This window comes from Carcharhinus amblyrhynchos, chromosome 10, assembly GCF_965287045.1.
Source record: "Carcharhinus amblyrhynchos chromosome 10, sCarAmb.v2.hapA, whole genome shotgun sequence".
NCBI lineage: Eukaryota > Metazoa > Chordata > Chondrichthyes > Carcharhiniformes > Carcharhinidae > Carcharhinus > Carcharhinus amblyrhynchos.
Genome location: NC_137333.1, coordinates 65383516 through 65402125, shown reverse-complemented (window position 1 = coordinate 65402125; position 18610 = coordinate 65383516). Strand labels below are relative to the sequence as shown.

General features: G+C 42.4%; 1 protein-coding gene across 2 annotated transcripts in view; it reads right to left on the bottom strand.

Moving 5' to 3' along the window:
• Nucleotides 1–5689: 5689 nt before the first annotated feature.
• The window catches only part of dync2h1 (dynein cytoplasmic 2 heavy chain 1), a 546351-nt gene continuing 533430 nt past the window's right edge, over nt 5690–18610 (bottom strand). For both annotated transcript variants that reach the window (XM_080197215.1, XM_080197216.1), the window contains 2 exons: nt 13212–13328; nt 5690–6371 (listed from right to left, as the gene is read on the bottom strand). In XM_080197215.1, the coding sequence (XP_080053341.1) occupies nt 6213–6371; nt 13212–13328 (276 nt within the window). In that variant the 3' untranslated portion in view covers nt 5690–6212. The remainder of the gene's footprint in view (nt 6372–13211; nt 13329–18610) is intronic.

The following is an 18610-nucleotide window of genomic DNA, read 5'->3' as shown; positions in this document are numbered from 1 at the left end:
ACTGTGGGAGGAAACTGGAGTGCCCAGAGGAAACCCTCACAGACACGGGGTGAAAGTGCAAACTCCACACAGTGACCCTGAGGCCTGAATTGAACTACTCACACTGGTGCTGTGAGGCAGCAGTGCTAACCACTATGCCACTGCGCCACCCCAAATGTATCCACTATCTCTTCAGCAACTTCTTTTAAAACCCAAAGATGTAGGACATCAGGTTCAGGGGACTTACCAGTCTTTAGTCCATAAGTTTTCCAAGCACTTTTTCTCTAGTGATGCGGCTTCTTTTAAGTTCCTTTTCCCCTCCCTTTTGCCTCTTGATGCCTTCCTACTCTTGGAACTTTTTTGTATCTTCTACAGTGATAGAAGATATGTTTGTGTCAGGGAATATGGAGGAATCTAGCACCAAATTAGCTCAGATGATTGTGCAGAGCTTGGAGCCCATCTTTTTCGATATGGAACACACAATGATGCAACATTTCTCAACCGATTATAGCATAAACAGTTTTGATCAAAGATCCCAGTGCTCCAGTGCAAACTCAGAGCTCATGGCTTTGGGTACCATTTGGGCCCTCTAGAACATCACATATATGGACTCAGATTGCTGAGATAAAGAACAAAGAACAACCCAGCACGGGAAACAGGCCCTTTGGCCCAAAGAACCCGTGCCGCCATTTCAACAAAGCATTTTCCTACACCTACCCTGCCCCGTGTGTATGTGAACAGTACCCCTAAATGCCTCCGTGGTTCCACGGAGTAGAAACCTGCTGTCCTCACTTAGGATGGTAACATTTGTGCTCCCACCCGACACTCCGTCTTGTCAGAACTAATCAACTGGTCAACCCAGTGTGCCACTATCCAAGCCAAACGCATGGTCTAAAGCTGGGCCTTCTGGGCTCAGAGCAGTTTTATTTTGTCCTCCAAGGTCACCTGCCTTGGTTTCATAACTGGAGGTCAGCAGCTTTCCACCAGCCTGCTGTATCTATTGGAGAAGCACCTTGTAGGACAACAATGAGAGAAAAATACATATGAAAGACCGATATTGAGCAAATTGTGTAAGAGCGATTGGTTATTTTTGTATGAGCATTGTCCCAACTGATGTCAATCCTGCCTTCTTGTGGCTTTCCTTGTGTGGCGTTGAAGGCAAACGGGGGAAATGCTTGCATCTATCTGGTAAGTAATTAAGTTGTTGAGGTTATTAAGAAGCAAATTTTGAATTGTTTTAGTCTAAAACCTGGATTTCTCAACCATGGAACCTGTTTCCTGACCTGTCAGCAACTTACTGGATCACCGAGGCAAAGTGAAGTGGAGGGAGACAGACTTTAGTGAAACTGACAGGCTGGGGAGGTTTGGTCAGTTATATTAATAACTCCTGCCATGGGCCAGCTGCTGTTCAAAGCATTTGTTCTCTCAGAAAGTGCTCTCACTGCTGCTTGATAGGTGATAGCTTCTCAGAAGGAATTCCACCTGTCCAGCAGTTCAAAGTGGAGCTGTATTTCTCTGCAGCCAGTCCTAACTACAGTATGGGAAAGGCTCATACAGCTCATTCTCTGCTCACGAAGATCAAGAGCAGAGACCACATCATCAACAGCTGCAGCAACAGCAGGTGCTGCACCACTGCCACCAAAACTGCTACCTGCTCGGCCGCATGCTTTTACAAAGAGCAACGTTTTCCTGGCAATTCCTTGGGATGGGCTTCTACAATAAATCCATCCATTCCAGTTTCTTCCACTACCTGTTCCAGGAATGCCCAATATTGAGATCTGAGTTCTGTCTTGTAGGATCTTGTGCTAAGTGTCTTGTATGTTTCTGACATCTGATCCAGATGTTGTTGATGTCTGCTAACAGTACTTATAATCTTTGTTAATATTTGTTGTGTAAACAGTTGAGTAAAGTGCTCATTGTTTAGGATTTTTTGCTAGTTCTTAGATATTTGAAGAATAAACAATTTTTGAAAAAAATACTTTCACATGTTAGAAAAGTTACATAGTTACAAGGATTACAAGCAGCACTTCGCTGTAAAAAATAGCTGGTACCTTAAATCTGCTATTAGTCTGGAAGTTCTCAACTCTGATTTGAGACCCCATGAAGTCTCATGGCATCAGGTTAAATATGGGTAAGGAAACCTCCTGCTGGTTGTCAAATTCCCACTTCCCCATGCTCCCCCAAGAATTCTTCTATGTTGAACACAATTTGGAGGAACCACTGAAGGTGGCAAGGGCACATAATCCACTCTAGATGAGGGCCAAGAGGAGCTCAGAAACAACCATTGACTGATCTGGCCAGATCTTAAAGGACATACTGTAGACTGATCTGCAACAGATGATTAGGGAACAAACAAGAAAGATAAACCTTCTTGACCTCAACCTCACCAATTACCTGTCGCAAATGCATCTGTCCATGACACTACTGGTACAGTGACCATCACATAGTCCTGAAGGAGACGAGTTTCCATTTTCATATATCCTCCAATATGTTGAGTGGCACTGCCACTGTGCTAAATGGGCCAGATTTAAAACAGAATTACAAAACAAAACTGTGCATGCATAAGATAATGTGGGACATCAGCAGCAGCAGAGGGGAGGTGATAACCTAGAGGCATTATCACTAGATTAAGCCAGAAACTCAGCTAGTGTTCTGGGGACTCGGGTTTGAATCCCGCCATGGCAGATAGTGGAAATTTGAATTCAATATCTGGAATTAAGAAGCTACTGATGCCCATGAAGCCATTGTCAATTGTCGGAAAAACCCATTTGGTTCACTGATGTCCTTTTGGGAAGGAAATCTGCCACCCTCACCTAGACTGGCCTAAATGTGACTCCAGAGCCACAGCAATGTGGTTGACTCTCAAGTGCCCTCTGAAATGGCCTAGCAAGCCACACAGTTGTAAGCGTTTCAAGAAGACAGCTCACTACTACCTGCCCAATGGCAACTTCGGATGGTTAGTACATGCTGGCCAGCCAGCAGCGCTTATGTCCTATGCATGAATTAAAACTCACAATCTGTAACCTCATGGCCTGACATGTCCCCCGATTCTACCATTACCATCAAGCCCTTGTTTGATGAAGAGCGCAGGAGGGCATGCCAGGGACAGCAACAGGCATACCTAAAAATGAACTGTTAATCTGGTGAAACTACAACACAGGATTGCTTGTATCTTTCTTTATTCATTTGTGGGACATGGCTGGCCAGCATTTATTGCCCATCCCTAGTTGACCTTCAACTGAGTGTGAAACACTGTAAGCAGAAAGCAACAGAGCTAAGTGATCCCACAGCCAACGGACCAGATTTAAGCTCTGCAATGCTGCCTCATTCGGTCCTGATGGTGGAGGACAGTTAAACAAATAACTGGAGGAGAAGTCTTCACATATATCCCCATCCTTAATGGGAGCACCCAGAAAAGTCTTACCTTTTGCACTGATCATCTTCATTCATTTGGTATTTCTGGCTGAAGATGTTAGCTAGTTCTGGAGCACAAGTTTTCAGTACTACTGCTGGAATATTGTCTGGGCCCATACCCTTTACAATATCCAGTTCCTGTGGCTATTGATATCTCATGAAGTGATTTGTAATGATTGTAAATTGACGTCAATGATGCTGGAGACCTCTGAAGGAGGCTGATATAGATCAGCCAGAAATACCAAATGAATGATCTATATCAGCCTCCTTCAGAGGTCTCCAGCATCACAGACGTCAATTTACAATCATTACAAATCACTTCATGAGATATCAATAGCCACAGGAACTGGATATTGCAAAGGCTATGGGCCCAGACAATATTCCAGCAGTAGTACTGAAAACTTGTGCTCCAGAACTAGCTAAGTCCTGAGCCAAGCTGTTGCAGTACAGCTACTAAGCAGGCATCCCCTGGTAATGCGGAAAATTCCCAGGTATATCTTGTGCACAAAAAGCAGGACAAATGCAACCCATTCAATTTACAGTCCCATCAGTCTTTTTTAATTATTAACTTATGAGCCATCCCAAATTGTCCTTGAGATGATGATGGTGAGCTGCCTTCTTGAACCGCTGCAATCCTTGTGGTACAGCTACATTGACAGTGCTGTCAGGGAGGGTGTTCCAGGATTTATCCCCTGATATCTGTGTTTGATGGAAATCTATCAATCTCAGCTTGGAAAATCTAAATGAGCCCAGCATTCTTTTTTGGGAAGAGTATTTCTGATTTCCAATATCCTTCATGTGAAGAAATGCTGCCTAAATATTACTCCAATCAGCTCTAATTTTAAGATTATGTCCATTGACCTTAATTCCCCCACTAGAGGAAATAGTTACATTATTTTATTCAACGCTAATTGCGGAGCAAGACTGAACATTTCCAAATGTAATATTATTCAACCAAAGAAATGTTGAGAATTGACAGGATCCTTTGTGTGAACATTTACTTTCAATGTTTCAACTTACCAATTCTACTCAGTATTCTCACCTCCAAAGAGCGTAAAAAGAAATATCTCATCATACTTACTTGCTTTAAGAATTATTTCACAGACACAACCACTCAGGAGCAGGATGACCGGTAGGTGGAGGGTAAGGTTACAGGGGGTCTGTAAAATTGGGTGGGATACAAGGGACCAATCCCTATTTGCCTAGTAACAGGGAAGGTGTTGGATGCCCACCTGCTTTTGGGCCAACTGGCCAATTAAAGGTAACTTAAGGGCCTTCTCTCACCGCCACTGGTATTTACCAGTGGTGGTGGTAGCTTTGCCATATGGCGAGGTCACCAGACAACCCTATGCTCAACAGAAGAAGAAAGAAAACCACCTCCTCCATGGTCTCCTGATAAAGAACTCTTCCCCTATCACCAAGACCTGCCTGACTGACCCCAGCAAGGCTACTCCACTTACCTTCCAGCTTGGCTTCCTCCATGGCTCCTTGTTGGGGCTGACTGCAGTCACAACAGTGGCCATCATTACTCGTGATGCTGCTGGAATTGGCAGCTGATCCATCTGATTGATTGACAGCTCTAGGAGGCAGGACATCCTTCCACATGGAGGTAGAAACTGGAAACTCAGGACTTTAGCTGCCAGAAGACTATGAATTATGATTATGGCTTCCTGGGTTAGCAGGGGTGGGCTGGTTGCAACTTTTACACATTGTGTAAACAGTGCACCACCTCCATGTACAATCCAGCCCAAAGTCTGATTTTAAAGGCTGAAATTGATAAAATCCAAAAAACGCCCCCAATGGCAAATTAAAAATTCAAGATAAGGAGTGGGACATAGGGAGGCTCTAGCTAATGAGGTGCTGGCTAGACACAGACAATGAGGTTCCAGTCAGACACAGAGAGGTGAGGTGCTGCCCAGACGCAGTCAGATGAAGTGCTGCATTGACGAGAATGGATGTAGCTCCAAATGGACACAGCTGAGTAAGTTGCTGCCTGGATACACACTGGTAAGGGGCTGCCTTGACACACAGAGGTGAGGTGCTGGCTGAGTATATGCAGATGCCTCATAATATAAATTGAGCATTTCTATTTCTAAGATGAACCATGTCTTGAGCTGGACCTTGGCATTTGCATTTATCTTCATACAATTATTTCTAAAGCAAGGCATCAATCTTGGAACATAAATGAAACATAAATTAACTGGAATTCAAGGCCTGCTTTATAAAATGTGATATTGCCTGAACAGGCACGCAGACAACTTGTCCTATAAACTGTGACATTAATATATGAATGAGAGAGGGCAAATCTATATATTTATTTATTCTGATATCTAAATTTCACTGATAAAAACAAAACACAATGGAATGTTCATCTTTGGTAGCCATTCATAAAAGCATAAAATGACTAGAATAACTTGTGCAACATTAAACTTTAAAATTAATGATAAGAGTGGGAACAAGCAATATCTGAGCCATCACAAAGAATGAAAAATGCATTCCTGAGAGTATGTAAGACGAGAATCATTCAGCAACATTTTCTTTTCAACAATCAATAGGCATAAAGTATAGAACAAACTGAAACTAGGTAGTAATTAATTGCAGAAATCTGAACTGTTTCAATTATTTCTAATTAAAGTTCTGTAGCACAAATAGTTCAGTTGAACAGAAATAGTGTTATTCAGGTGCAATTTGTACTACAATGTACCAAACATGCTAGGCAGTAAATAGACATCAACAGGACCTTCAATACATAAACTAACAATCTTTTGTATTTTTAAAATTTGAGATTTCATGTTTCAAAGAAAAACACGAAGAATAAATTACTGGTTCTTCAAGAATAAAGCTGCCCCAGACTGAATCCATTGGTCCTGGTTGGCTCCACACGGGACATCAATGTTTATTACTACCTGATCCCGTTCAGCGCTGGTATATATCGGCAATGAAATGCACTCTTCAGGAGAGTACGGCCCATTAGCACCCTGCAAAAAAAATTAAGTTTAAAGTTACTAAAGCCAAAAACAACTGAGAGAATAAAAGAACTAAAAGAGTTTTGTGAAATCGTCAGCAAGCAGCTTTTTGGGTGTCTGAGCCAGATAAATCAACAGGAACTAACAATTTGATCAAAACAGGAAATACAAAGGCAAGCAAACAATGAACAGTCCTGGACAACATGTCCTTTTGTGTCACAGCTTTCTGGTAAACTGTCAGAGCATAAAAGACCTTGGTTGAAAACTGACTTCCACACTTTTACAGATAAACATTTCTAAAATGTAAGCAAATGTACATTAATGGGAAGTAGGTATGACAGGTTATTCAGTAAGTGGGGGAGGTGGGGGGAAGCCTAAGAAATGTGTTTAGAGTTCACTTATGTTCTTCTTTGATGTTCTGGAAAAGATATCAAAGGGACTGGTCTTATTTTCACTCAGCCCCTTTTTTGTAGAAGCACAAATGATGGTTGGGGATGTTAGCCCTGCCTGCCACTGGGATCTTCGGTCCTGCCAAAAGTCAATGGGCCCTTGGCTGGCCCACCCCCATCCCCGTGGTGGGTCCCTGTCTATATTAGACATTTTAAAATTTTTGTCACTCAAATATCACATATATTTCACATACAGCAGAGCAATTTGCTAAACAGTGTTTGTGTTCCCCTGGATTAGTTTCTAGGAGTATAGCTATTCCATTGTTTCTGTGAAGACTGACTTAACAGATGGACCTTGCATCACTTCCAAAATTTCTCCAAACATTAATAGGATTTACTGATGGTCTTGTAAGGTCTGAAACCTCCACCTGCCAAAAATAAGGAGAGGATGAGTTTGAGAAAGGGGACACTCAATCACTACACCAAAACTACAAAATGCTGAGTGGATTGTTTGTGTTGGATATACTGTGTACACATGGATATACATGTTGATGCAGTCAATGGCCCGGATTGTGATTTGGATGATTCAGGGACATTTAAAAAATATGTTGTCTGGCGTACAAAGAGGTAGGAGGGAAATTTTTACATTATTCACAACTGGAAGCAGAGAAGTCAGAAGGTAGGCAGCACAATGAATTACGGTAAAGGTTCTGTGATTTGCTACATTCATAAAGTAAAGTAAGGAGGCTGTTTCAGCAAAAAAAAACAGTAGCCTCAATTACAGGGCCAACTCTGATTACTTCTTTGTATTGCTCTCAATCCACAATGCCTTCATTCTCCCAAATCTTACATTCTTCTGTGTCTGCCCATGAAAAAACTTTCCCAAATCATATACACTTTGGGATTTCAAAATCCCAAATGTTGAGCCTTTGGACCTCAGTTCACCAAGACTCTGCAGCTACTGATCTGCCTAACCACATTCTCACTTCCATCTTATCCTGGTACTCATTAAAACCACTACTCTTTCTCACCCTGACCATTACCCTGGTAAGGCACTCATCTTTGCTCCTTCAGGTTCAGATTTAAATGGATATGATGGATGACTAGTTAGATATTCATTGCCGCATCTGGTTGGACCATGTAACGTTCATTCTTCGGATGTGAGCATTGTTAGCAAGCCCAGGATTTATTGTCTATCTCTAATTTCCCTTGAGAAAATCCTTGTGAGCCACTTGGATCACTGCCATCCATCTAAGTAAGTCCAAGTGCTGTTGGGGAGGAAGTTTCAGAACTTTGACGCAGCAAGAGTGAAAGAACAGCGATACCATTCCAAGTCGTTGTGTGGCTTTAAGGGGCACTTGCTCTGGTGCTGTGTCCATGCATCTGCTGTCCTTGTTCTTCTAGGGAGTAGGGGTCGAGGGTTTGGGTATTGTTGTCAAAGAAATGTAATTCCTAGCCCTCCAGCCTTATTTTTCTGTCAGTGGCCTGAATGGGACCGCACTGAATGTCCAGCTCATTTATTTCATGATAATGAATGCAAGATTTATGAGATGATTAATGTTTTGGACTTTTTCTTTAACTCAAGATGAAATGGGAGATTAACAGAGTCAAATGATCTGCTCTGATTTCTGCCTGACAACAAGCCCGAGTGACTTGGTTACCATGGTGAAAGAAGGCTACAGAAAGGCATAGGCCATATTTCACAGCTGAAAACGAAACCATGAGTAGCTGGGCTGACAGTGGACAGACTTTCAGTCGCTGAGGCTTTAGAAAGAAAGAGCAGTCAATCAGAAAAGACAAAAAGCTGTAGTGTATGTGGTCAGCAGAGAGGAGTGTGCTGCTTTTCTCTGAACTACTAAACAGAATGCAAGATGGAGGGGCAGTCTCAGATCTAAGAGTCCTGTGGAATTCTAAAGACACCAGATTTGCCCTAGAAAGGCTGGGAGGAGAAATTGCTGGAATGGGACATACTGCCTGTAGATGGTTCAGGAATTCTTCAAATACCTCTGAAGAAGAGTCATATTGGACTCAAAAGGTTAAGCTGGTTTCTCTCTCCACAGATGCTGCAAGACCTGCTCAGTTTTTATAAAACTTCCTGTTTTTATTTCATATTTCCAGAATCTGCAATATTTTGGCTTCTATTACTTGTCTGAGGCCAGGTAGGATTGTTAAAACTTAGGAGTTGCTTAAACAAACACACGGTGGGGTGCCCAAGGTGTGGGCACCCCAGTGATACATTTGTCCACAATTTTGAATGAAATACATGTTTTTAGTACCCTAATGCAGCAGCGCCATTACAAATGAAAGCAGACTTTCCAGGATATATGCAGATCAATCACATTTTTTAAATTCATACATGGGATTTGGGTGTCTCAGGCTGGCCAGCATTTATTGCCCATCCTTAGTTGCCTGAGGCAGTTGAGAATCAACCACATTGCTGTGGCTCTGGAGTCACATGTAGGTCAAACCAGGTAAGGACAGCAGATTTCCTTCCCTAAAGGACATTTTTGAACCAGATGGGTTTTTCCAACAATCCACAATGATTTCATGGTCAACAATAGATTCTTAATTCCAGATCTTTTTTATTGAATTCAAATTCCACCAACTACTTTCGAACATGGATTCCCCAAAACATTAGTTGAGTTTCTAGATTAATAGACTGGTGCTGGCCTTTTATGTCAGATTACAGAGGAGGTCTCAGGCCTATACAAATAGCAGGTAGTGGACTAAGACAATTGTGGAGTTGAGATGGAAGGGGATTTTTTGGTTCTCCAACCTTGGCTTCCAGTTGGAGCTATGCAGGGCTGCAAATTTTGCAGCACCTTAGAAGAAGCTGATATTAGGTCTTCTGGCTGATCTTCCTCAGATTTATGAGTCTAAAGAAGCCAGGCTGCAGGTTATGATGCTCAAAGATCTTCAACAGGAGCCAGAAGGCTTTTAGGCAGAAAGTCATTGCCAAACTTTTTACTGATATTAAGTTTCTGCGCAGTGAAACCTGGGTGTCCTTGTACACAGGTCATGTTCAGCAGGCAGTAAAAAAGCAAATGATACAATGGCATTCATAGTGAGAGGATTCAAGTACAGAAGCAGGGATATCTTTTTGTAATTATACAGGGCCTTGGTGAGGCCACTCCTGGAATATTGTGCGCAGTTTTGGTCTCCTTTTCTGAGGAATGAATTTCTTGCACTAGAAGGAATGCAGAGAAGATTTACCAGACTGATTCTGGGATGATGGGACTGACGTCTGAGGAGAGATTGAGCTGGGTTAGGCTTGTATTTGCAGGAGCTCAGAAGAAGGAGGGGGGATCTCATAGAAATTTATAAAATTCAAACAAGGCTACTTGGGGTAGATCAAGAAGTATGTTTCTGACAGTGGCGGATGTCCAGAACGAGAAGTCACAGTCTAAGGATACAGAGTAGACCGTTTAGGATAGAGATGAAGAGAGATTTCTTCATCCAGAGAGTGGTCAGCCTGTGGAATTTGCAACCACAGAAAGTAGTTGAGGCCAAAACTTTGTATGTTTTCAAAAAGCAGTTAGATATCGTTTGGGGTGAAGTGGGGAGCGGGGTGGAGACAGGATCAGGCTACTGAGTTGGATGATCAGCCATGGTCATAATGAATGGTGGAGCAGGCTCAAAGGGCCAAATGGCCTCTTCCTGCTCCCATTTTCTATACTTCTATGCTCATTTCCTGATGCAACATCCTACATGGGCTGGATGCACAAAATCTGGATGAGATCACCTCATTCTTCTAAACAGCGGACTTCCTCCGCATTGTGACTGCTCAGGTTGTTGGTGAAGGGGGAACTGGGAGGAATATTGGAGCTAATCTCCCTAGGCTTTCTACCACTTATACTATTTTAAAACTACTTGCATGCTTTGTCACTTTTCAGTTAATACAATGCTTAATAGTAAGAATTTACAAATATCATGAATATGTACTCCATTTTGACATCATCCATATAATTGACATTACTTAATTACAATAGAAATAAACATGAGAGATATTGGATTTGTGCAATAGATCCATGAATCTGCAAAACAGAAAAGTGACAATTTTGAGTTAAATCACTTATCAGCAGCGATAAAATTAACCTATGCTTTCCAAATTCAGATGCTTGTCAATTTTCTGTTCACCATCGTTTTCTGTCATTATTTCAGATTTCCATCCTTTTCCATTTATACGCTCAATTACATTTCCTAGGTACGAGGTGACAGAATTGTTCTGTTCTAACACTTGTCTTCTTCTGAACATGCAATATGATTACATCTTTGTAATATTGAAAAATTACTTGTTGCATGAGTCTCTGCCTTTGCATTTTTAGCTGGTGATAAGCTAGCACTTCCATTACTATTTTTCAAAGTAGACCTCGATTATTTTAGAATTAAAATGAATAATGGTTGTTATTATGAACAAACATAAGGAATAGAAGCAGGAGTAGACTATGTGGCTCCACGAGCCTGCTCCAACATTCAATAAAATCATAACTGATCTTCTGCCTCAATTCCACTTTCCTGCCTGTCCCATAACCCTTGATTTCCTGAGGGACCAAAAATCTGTCTTTCTCAGCCTATGTTCAATGTTCAATGATGGAGCATCCATAAACTTTGGCTTGACAATTCCAAAGATTCACAATCCTTGGACTGAAGAAATTTCGCTTAATCTCAATCCTAAATAATCAGCCCTTTGTCCTGAGTCTGGGCCCTGTGATCTGGATTCCCAGAGAGGGAAAATACCCTCCGAGTGTCTACCCTGTCAAGTCCTTTCCAAATCTTGAATGTCACAATTGGATCACCTCTCATTCTTCTAAACTCTGGACAGTATGGGCCCAATTTACTAGCCTTTTCTCATAGGACAACCTTCCAAGAACTAATCTAACGAATTTTCACTGTACTACTTCCAAGGGAAGCATATACTTTTTAAATAGGGACACCAGTACTGTGTGCAGTATTCCAGATGTGACCTCACCACCAAACACCTGTGCAATTCTAGCAAGACTTTCAATCCCTTTGTTATAAAGGCCAATATGCATGGTGGCACAGTGGTTACTACTGCTGCCTCAGACAGCCAGGGACCCGGGTTCAATTCCAATCTTGGGTAACTGTCTGTGTGGCATTGGGATCTTATAGATACTTACAAGATAAGGAAGGGCTAGATAGGGTAGAGGTAGAGAGATTCTTCCCGCTTCGAAAGGATAGCAGAACTAGAGGGCACAGCCTCAAAATAAGGGGGACACACACGCAGTATAGAACAGAGTTAAGGAGGAACTTCTTCACTCAAAGAGTGGTGAATCTCTGGAATTCTCTGCCCATTGAAGTGGTGGAGGCTACCTCGTTGAATATATTTAAGACACGGGTAGATAGATTTCTGATAGACAAGGGAATTAAGGGTTACGGGGAGAAAGCAGTAAAGTGGAACTGATTCACTTCAGATCAGCCATGATCTTATTGAATGGCGGGGCAGGCTCGAAGGGCTAGATGGCTTACTCCTGCTCCTATTTCTTATGTTCTTATGAGTTTGCACATTCTCCCTGTGTCTGTGTGGGTTTCCTCCCACATCCAAAGACGTGCAGGTTGGGTTGATTGGCCATGCTAAATTGACCCTAGTGCCAGGGGATTAGCAGGGTAAATATGTGGGATTATGGGAACAGGATCTAGGTGGGAATGTGGTTGGTGTAGACTCAATGGACTGAATGGCCCCCTTCTGCACTGTAGGGATTCTGTGATATTCCATTTGCTTCCCTACTTTTTGCTGCACCTACACGGTAACTTTGTATTCCTTGTAAGAGTACATCCAAGTTCTTCTGAACATCATTTACAAGTTTCACATCATTTAACAATAATCTGCTTTCCTATTATTACAAACATGAATAAATTTCTGCTCCTCCATTATGCTCTCTGTCAGTTTAATGCCCATTCACTTAACCATATCTTTTTTCATCCTCTTTGTGTTATTCTCACAGCTTACATTCCCACCTGGCTTTGCATCATCATCAAACTTAGATTCAAACTTAATCTTGGTCTAGAACAGGACTTCATATTTTTACCTAAGTTATTCAGCAGAAAAAACACTGGAAACAAGAATATACAGGATAATTATACAATGATACTGGCAAGTTCGAGGTCACAAAATGTTTGGTTGATCATTTACTAGATGGTTCTGTACCTTTTTTGTAGGTACCTTCTCACCATCTTTACAGTCAGTTAAGTTGCAATGCACACTGCCTTGCAAATGTTAAACCTCATTAAGTCATATTTCAAACATGGATGTGTAGAAAATTACTGCCCAATGCCGTATTACTGATCTAAATTAAAACAGAAACTACTGGAAAGTAGTTGATTGGCATCTGAGAAAGAAAGGTAGGTTATGCTTCATGTGGGACCTGGCATTAAAATAGTCTTCGTCATTACTGATTAAGATGGATAAAGAGCTTAAAGGTTTAGGCCTGAAACAAATTAGTACCTGAGGAATCCAGGCCATATAACAGGGGGGCACAGCTGACACGCTGGGAGAATCATGCTGGTTTTCTGAAAGTCGATTCCCATCAAAGCTGCATCCCTCTAGATAGAGGCCTCCAATCTGCCACAGAAACATATTAAATATTTAGTTGTGTGTCAGGAACCATTGAATGCCAAAACTCAATTAACTCTACTGTAAAAAGAATAGATAAGGCTCTGAAAAATAAAAGTCATTGCTGCTAATAAATAACAGGAAGCTAAAGCCTCAACCTGATGTGTGAGAATAGGAAATCTGATTCTAACAAATAACCTCTCCATGAAGGCAAACCCTGAAAATTTCCCTTCTCACCCAAAGATGGAAGGATAAGATTGTTTTGGCACCAATTACGCCATCTACCTGCAGATATAATTAAGCTTAAAACACCAACAGAACTATGCTCTCTGTAGACAGAACAATATTTTATAATCTCATGTAACAGACATTAAAATAACAGGAATTACATAACAATGGGGATTAGAGTGCATGGAATCCCTTAGAGAGTTATCTGCATGATTTCTAACCAGGTACACAAACACAAAGTTTGAACAGCACAGCTACATGTTATAAAAGGAAATCCAAGACCTGAATTTTACGTTTGGAGTGCGTGTGAAGTTGGCAGGACTGGAGGTGAATGTTAAATCTGTTCCCGGCCAAGATCACGTTGTTCGCATGATATTATGCTAGCCAGGCAATTAAGGCCCACCTAATGTGGTGTATAACTGCTGGTAAACATTCCAGTGTCGGTGGGGTGGGAATCTGTCAGGTGCCGGGTCCAATGGGGACACAGTACCTCCAGATGTAAGTTGAAGGCATCTTGAGCACAAAAGGAGTTCATCAAGACTGTCATTATTTGCATTCATTATCTTGAAATTTGTGTTCTATTTGGCAGCTCTGTATGTTCTTTCTTTGTTCATTTAGAATAACAAAACATTGCTTTAATAGGCTGAGGTGACGTGATGGTTGTGATGGGTGCTAGATGCAGCATAGACTTGTAGCCAGATGGTGTTGTCTGGTGCTGGGGTTTTGGTTGATTTAACATTTAATGTTAGAGACTGTACCATTGGCATGAGGAAGCATCGATTCCTTGGAAGCTTAGCTGAAGGTTTGCAGGATCAAAGCATCATCCCTGGTGTCCCAGCCTTCCTCACAGTTCCTCCACGTCTTCACTCTCTGCCTCCCCAGTCTCTTCCTCAGGCCTATCACTGGAAGCATCCTCCTAGGCCCTTGGAGCTGCCTTGCCTTCCTCAGCCTCCACTGGGTCCCCCCTTACCACAGCCAGGTTGTGCAGGCTGCAGCATGTGATAACTATGACATGCTCTGGAAGATGCTGGAATGCTCCCCCTGTTCAGTCCAGCCATCCTGAAGTGCACCTTGAGCAGCCCAATGGTCCTCTCCAACACTGCCCTTGTGGAGGCATGATCCCTGTTGTACCTTGCTCTACCTCTACTCTTGGGTGACATTGTGGGGTCATCAGCACCATTTCAAGGGACAGCCCTTGTCACCCATCTTGCAGAGCCACGAGCAGCCTTGGTAACGATGAGTGTCACAAGATGTAAGCATCATGTGAACTTCCAGGGTAATGGGCACAAACTTGGAGAATCTGTGTCCCGTTGTCGCAGGCAATCTACATATTTATTGAGTGTACATCCTTGCAGTTTATGAAAGTTCTCACTCGCCTTAATGGCAATGAGTGCCATTTATTACACTGGGGATTAGGGAACCCAGCCACCGCCATGAAGCCTCTAGTTCTCTCAGCCTGGCTGCCCTTGTCTGTCTGATTCAAAGACATTTATAGCACAGGAGCAAGCCATTCAGTCTACCGTCTTCATTGTCAACAAAGATCTATTTCATTAATCCAATTTTCCAGCACTTGGCTCATAAACTGGAGATCATGGCAAGACAAGTAAATATCTAAATGCTTCTTAAATGTAACAAGAGTTTCTGACTCAACCACCTTTTTAGGCAGTGAGTTCCAGACTCTGACCATCGTCTGAGTGAGAAGTTTTTCCTCCATTCCCCTCTTAATCTTTTACCTCCTATCTCTTATCTTTGCCCCTTTTATTGACCCTTCTACTAATGGAAACAGTGCCCTCCATTCCACCATATCTATGTCCCTCATAATCTTGTACACCTCCATGATTCCCTCTCAACCTTCTCTGCTCCAAGGTAAACAGTCCCAGCATATTCATCATCAATGACATCCTTCTGACAAACTGGTATCAGAACTGCTCGTAGTATTCCAATTGTGGCCTAACCAGCATTTTACACAGTTGCAACATGACCTCCTGGCTATCTGTATTCAATGCCTCGGTTAATAAAATCAAATATCTTGTTAATCAAGTAACAGTATCCCATGTGCCTTTTTAACTACCTTACGTACTTGCTCTGCTACCTTTAAGGATCTGTGGATATGCACTCTAAGGTCCCTCTGATGTTCAGTATTTTCCAGGGTTCTACCTTTCACAGTGCAATCCTTTGCCATACTAGCATTCTGCAAGTGCATTAGCTCACACTAATGAGTGAATTCAGCATTGAATTCCCTTTTCCACTGCACTGTCTATCTGACCAGTCCATTGATACCATAGAAACATAAAAAATAGCAGGAGAAGGTCATTCAGCCTTCAAACCTGCTTCATCATTCATTACGATCATAGCCGATCATCCAACTCAACAGTCTGACCCCAAATCCTTTGACCCCCTTAATTTCAAGTGCTATATCAAACTGCTTCTGAAGAATTTCAATGTTTTGGCCTAGCTGTTTTCTGTGGTAGCGAATCCTCCTGCAGTCCATGCCTACACAGTTAGAGCCAATTTCTGGCCCAATCATGTGACATGTTGCTGTCATGGTGTCCCTTCAAGGGCAGAGCTTCTTGCAGCACTGTGGAGGTAGTTGATATACTGCCTGTACACTCTAGCCATTGGGTAATGGCATCCTTGGTGGACGCTACCACCTTGATCACCCTGCTGGCCTGTGCTTCTCCTCTCAACGATCACTCCCTGGAATGCTTCTCCCTGTTATTTGGCCTCCCCTCCCTCCTGCAGAACTGTTACGGCACAGGAGGAAGTCACTCAGGCCATTGTTTCTGGATTTCCAAATGAACTTAGCGCCATTTTGTTTTACCTTTAACCCTGCACGTTCTTCCTTTTTAGAAAACAATTTAATTCCCTTTTGGATGCTTCAATTGAACCTATCTCCACTACACTCTCAGGCAGGGTAGTTCTAACCTTAACCACACATGAAAAATGTTTTCCTCATGTCACTCTTACACCTTTACCAATTACTTTAAACTTGTGCCCGCTTCCTTAATCGTTTCTTGACTGAGAACAGTTTCTCCCTAAATACTCTGCCCAGACCCCTCATGTTTTGAATACCATCATTAAATTTCCACTCATCGTTCTTTTCTTCAAGGAAAACAGATTTAACTTCTCCAGTCTATCTTCATAGATGAAGTTCCTCATCTCTGGAACCATTCTTATCAATCTCTTCTGCACATTCTCCAATGTCGCCACATCCTTCCTAAAGTGCAATATCCAGAACTGGACACACTACTCTAGATTACATCTAACTAGTGTCTTACATTAGTTCAATATAACCATCTTGTACTTGTACTCTATGCCCCTATCAGTAAAACTTAGGACACTCTAAGCTTTATTAACCACTGTCTCAAGCTGTCCTGCCACCTTCAGCGAATTATGCACATTTACAACTACATCCCTCTGCTCCTCCATCCCCATTAGACTTGTGCCCTTATCTCAAATTTTCTCTCCATGTTCATTCCATCAAAATGAATCACTTCACATTTCTCCGCATCGAACCTTATCTGCCATTTGTCCATCCATTCCACAAAATTGTTCTATATTATCTTCCTCACAGTTCACAATGTTTCCAAGTTCTTATCATCAACAGACTTTGAAATTGTGTGCTGTACACGAAGGTTTAGGCCACCAATATGTAGATTAAGAAAAGCAAGTGTCTCATCACTGACCCGTAGGGAACTCCATTACACTTCTTCCAACTCAAAAAACATCCATTAACCACTGATCTCTGTCTTCTGTCACTCAACCAATTCCATATTCATATTGCTACTATCCATTTTATTCCATGAGCTATAACTTGCTCACAGGTTTGTTGCATGGCATTGTATGAAATGCCTTTTGGAATCTAAGGAAAAATGAGGAAAAAATGTTTTATGCATGAAGTGGTTAGGATCTGGAATCTGTGTTGCCTGAGCATATGGTGGACACAGATTCTATTGTGGATTTCAAAAAAAGGATTGGATAATCACCTGATTTGAATAGCTATGGGTAAAAACAAGAGTTTCTCTTACAGAGAGCCAGAGCAGACACAATGGGCCAAGTGGCCTTTTTATGAACCATAACCATTCAAGTATGTTTGTAATATATATAAATCTGTTTGTAATATATATAAATTGTTTGGAGGAGAATGTAACTGGATTGATTAGTAAGTTTGCAAGCAACACAAAAGTTGGTGGAATTACGGACAGTGATGAAGACCATCAGAGGACACAGATCTGTTGGAGAGATGGTAGATGGAGTTTAATACAGACAAATAGAGGTGGGGGGTCCCACTGCCACTCTGTCTGGGGATCGGTTTGGGTTGGAGAGTGGGCAGCAATTGGGGAGGGTTGGAGGGGGGTGGTCTGTGGGGGGGCAGTGAGTGATGAGGGGGGTGAGGGGGGTTTGCCACTGCTGGGGGGTGCTGGGCTGGACATCAGGGCACTCTGGGGCGGGGGGGGTCAGGACTGGCCCAGGAACTGTTGTGGGGCCGCGATCGGGCCATGGGAGGGGCTGGAGAGGCAGCACTGTGGGTGTCCTGGGCTGGCCAGTGATCGAGCTGGCCAGCGAATGGAGAGAATGACAGATCGGGACCACTGCACATGCACAGAGTTCCATAACTGTCAGGCTCTGGTGCAAATAGACCCTACCCCCCTGGGTTTTTAAAGGAAACTCCCGATTAGGACCTCTGCAGTGCATTGAGTGGGGAGAATTGGGTGAAAAGTTGAACTGACGAAACAGTCATGAGCTAGAACAGTTTTCCTGCCAATTCAGCACTTTTGGGAGAATCACCCCCTATGGCTGGAATTCTCTGCAGCGGGCGGGTGCGGTGAATCTGACGGAAGCCTGCCGATGTAAGATTCTGTTGCAATTGTCCCATAGGTAAGTTTTTCTTTCTGCTGGCTGGTGGTGCAAATGCTATTTGTATTCATTTATTTGCATCTCATGAATACTGATTAAAATAGCTGTCCATGCCATCCCATCAGACCTTTCAATCATGCATCACACCAGCAGGAATTTACGTTGGCAACAAACCTGATTGTTAATGAGTGGCATGCACAAGGCAG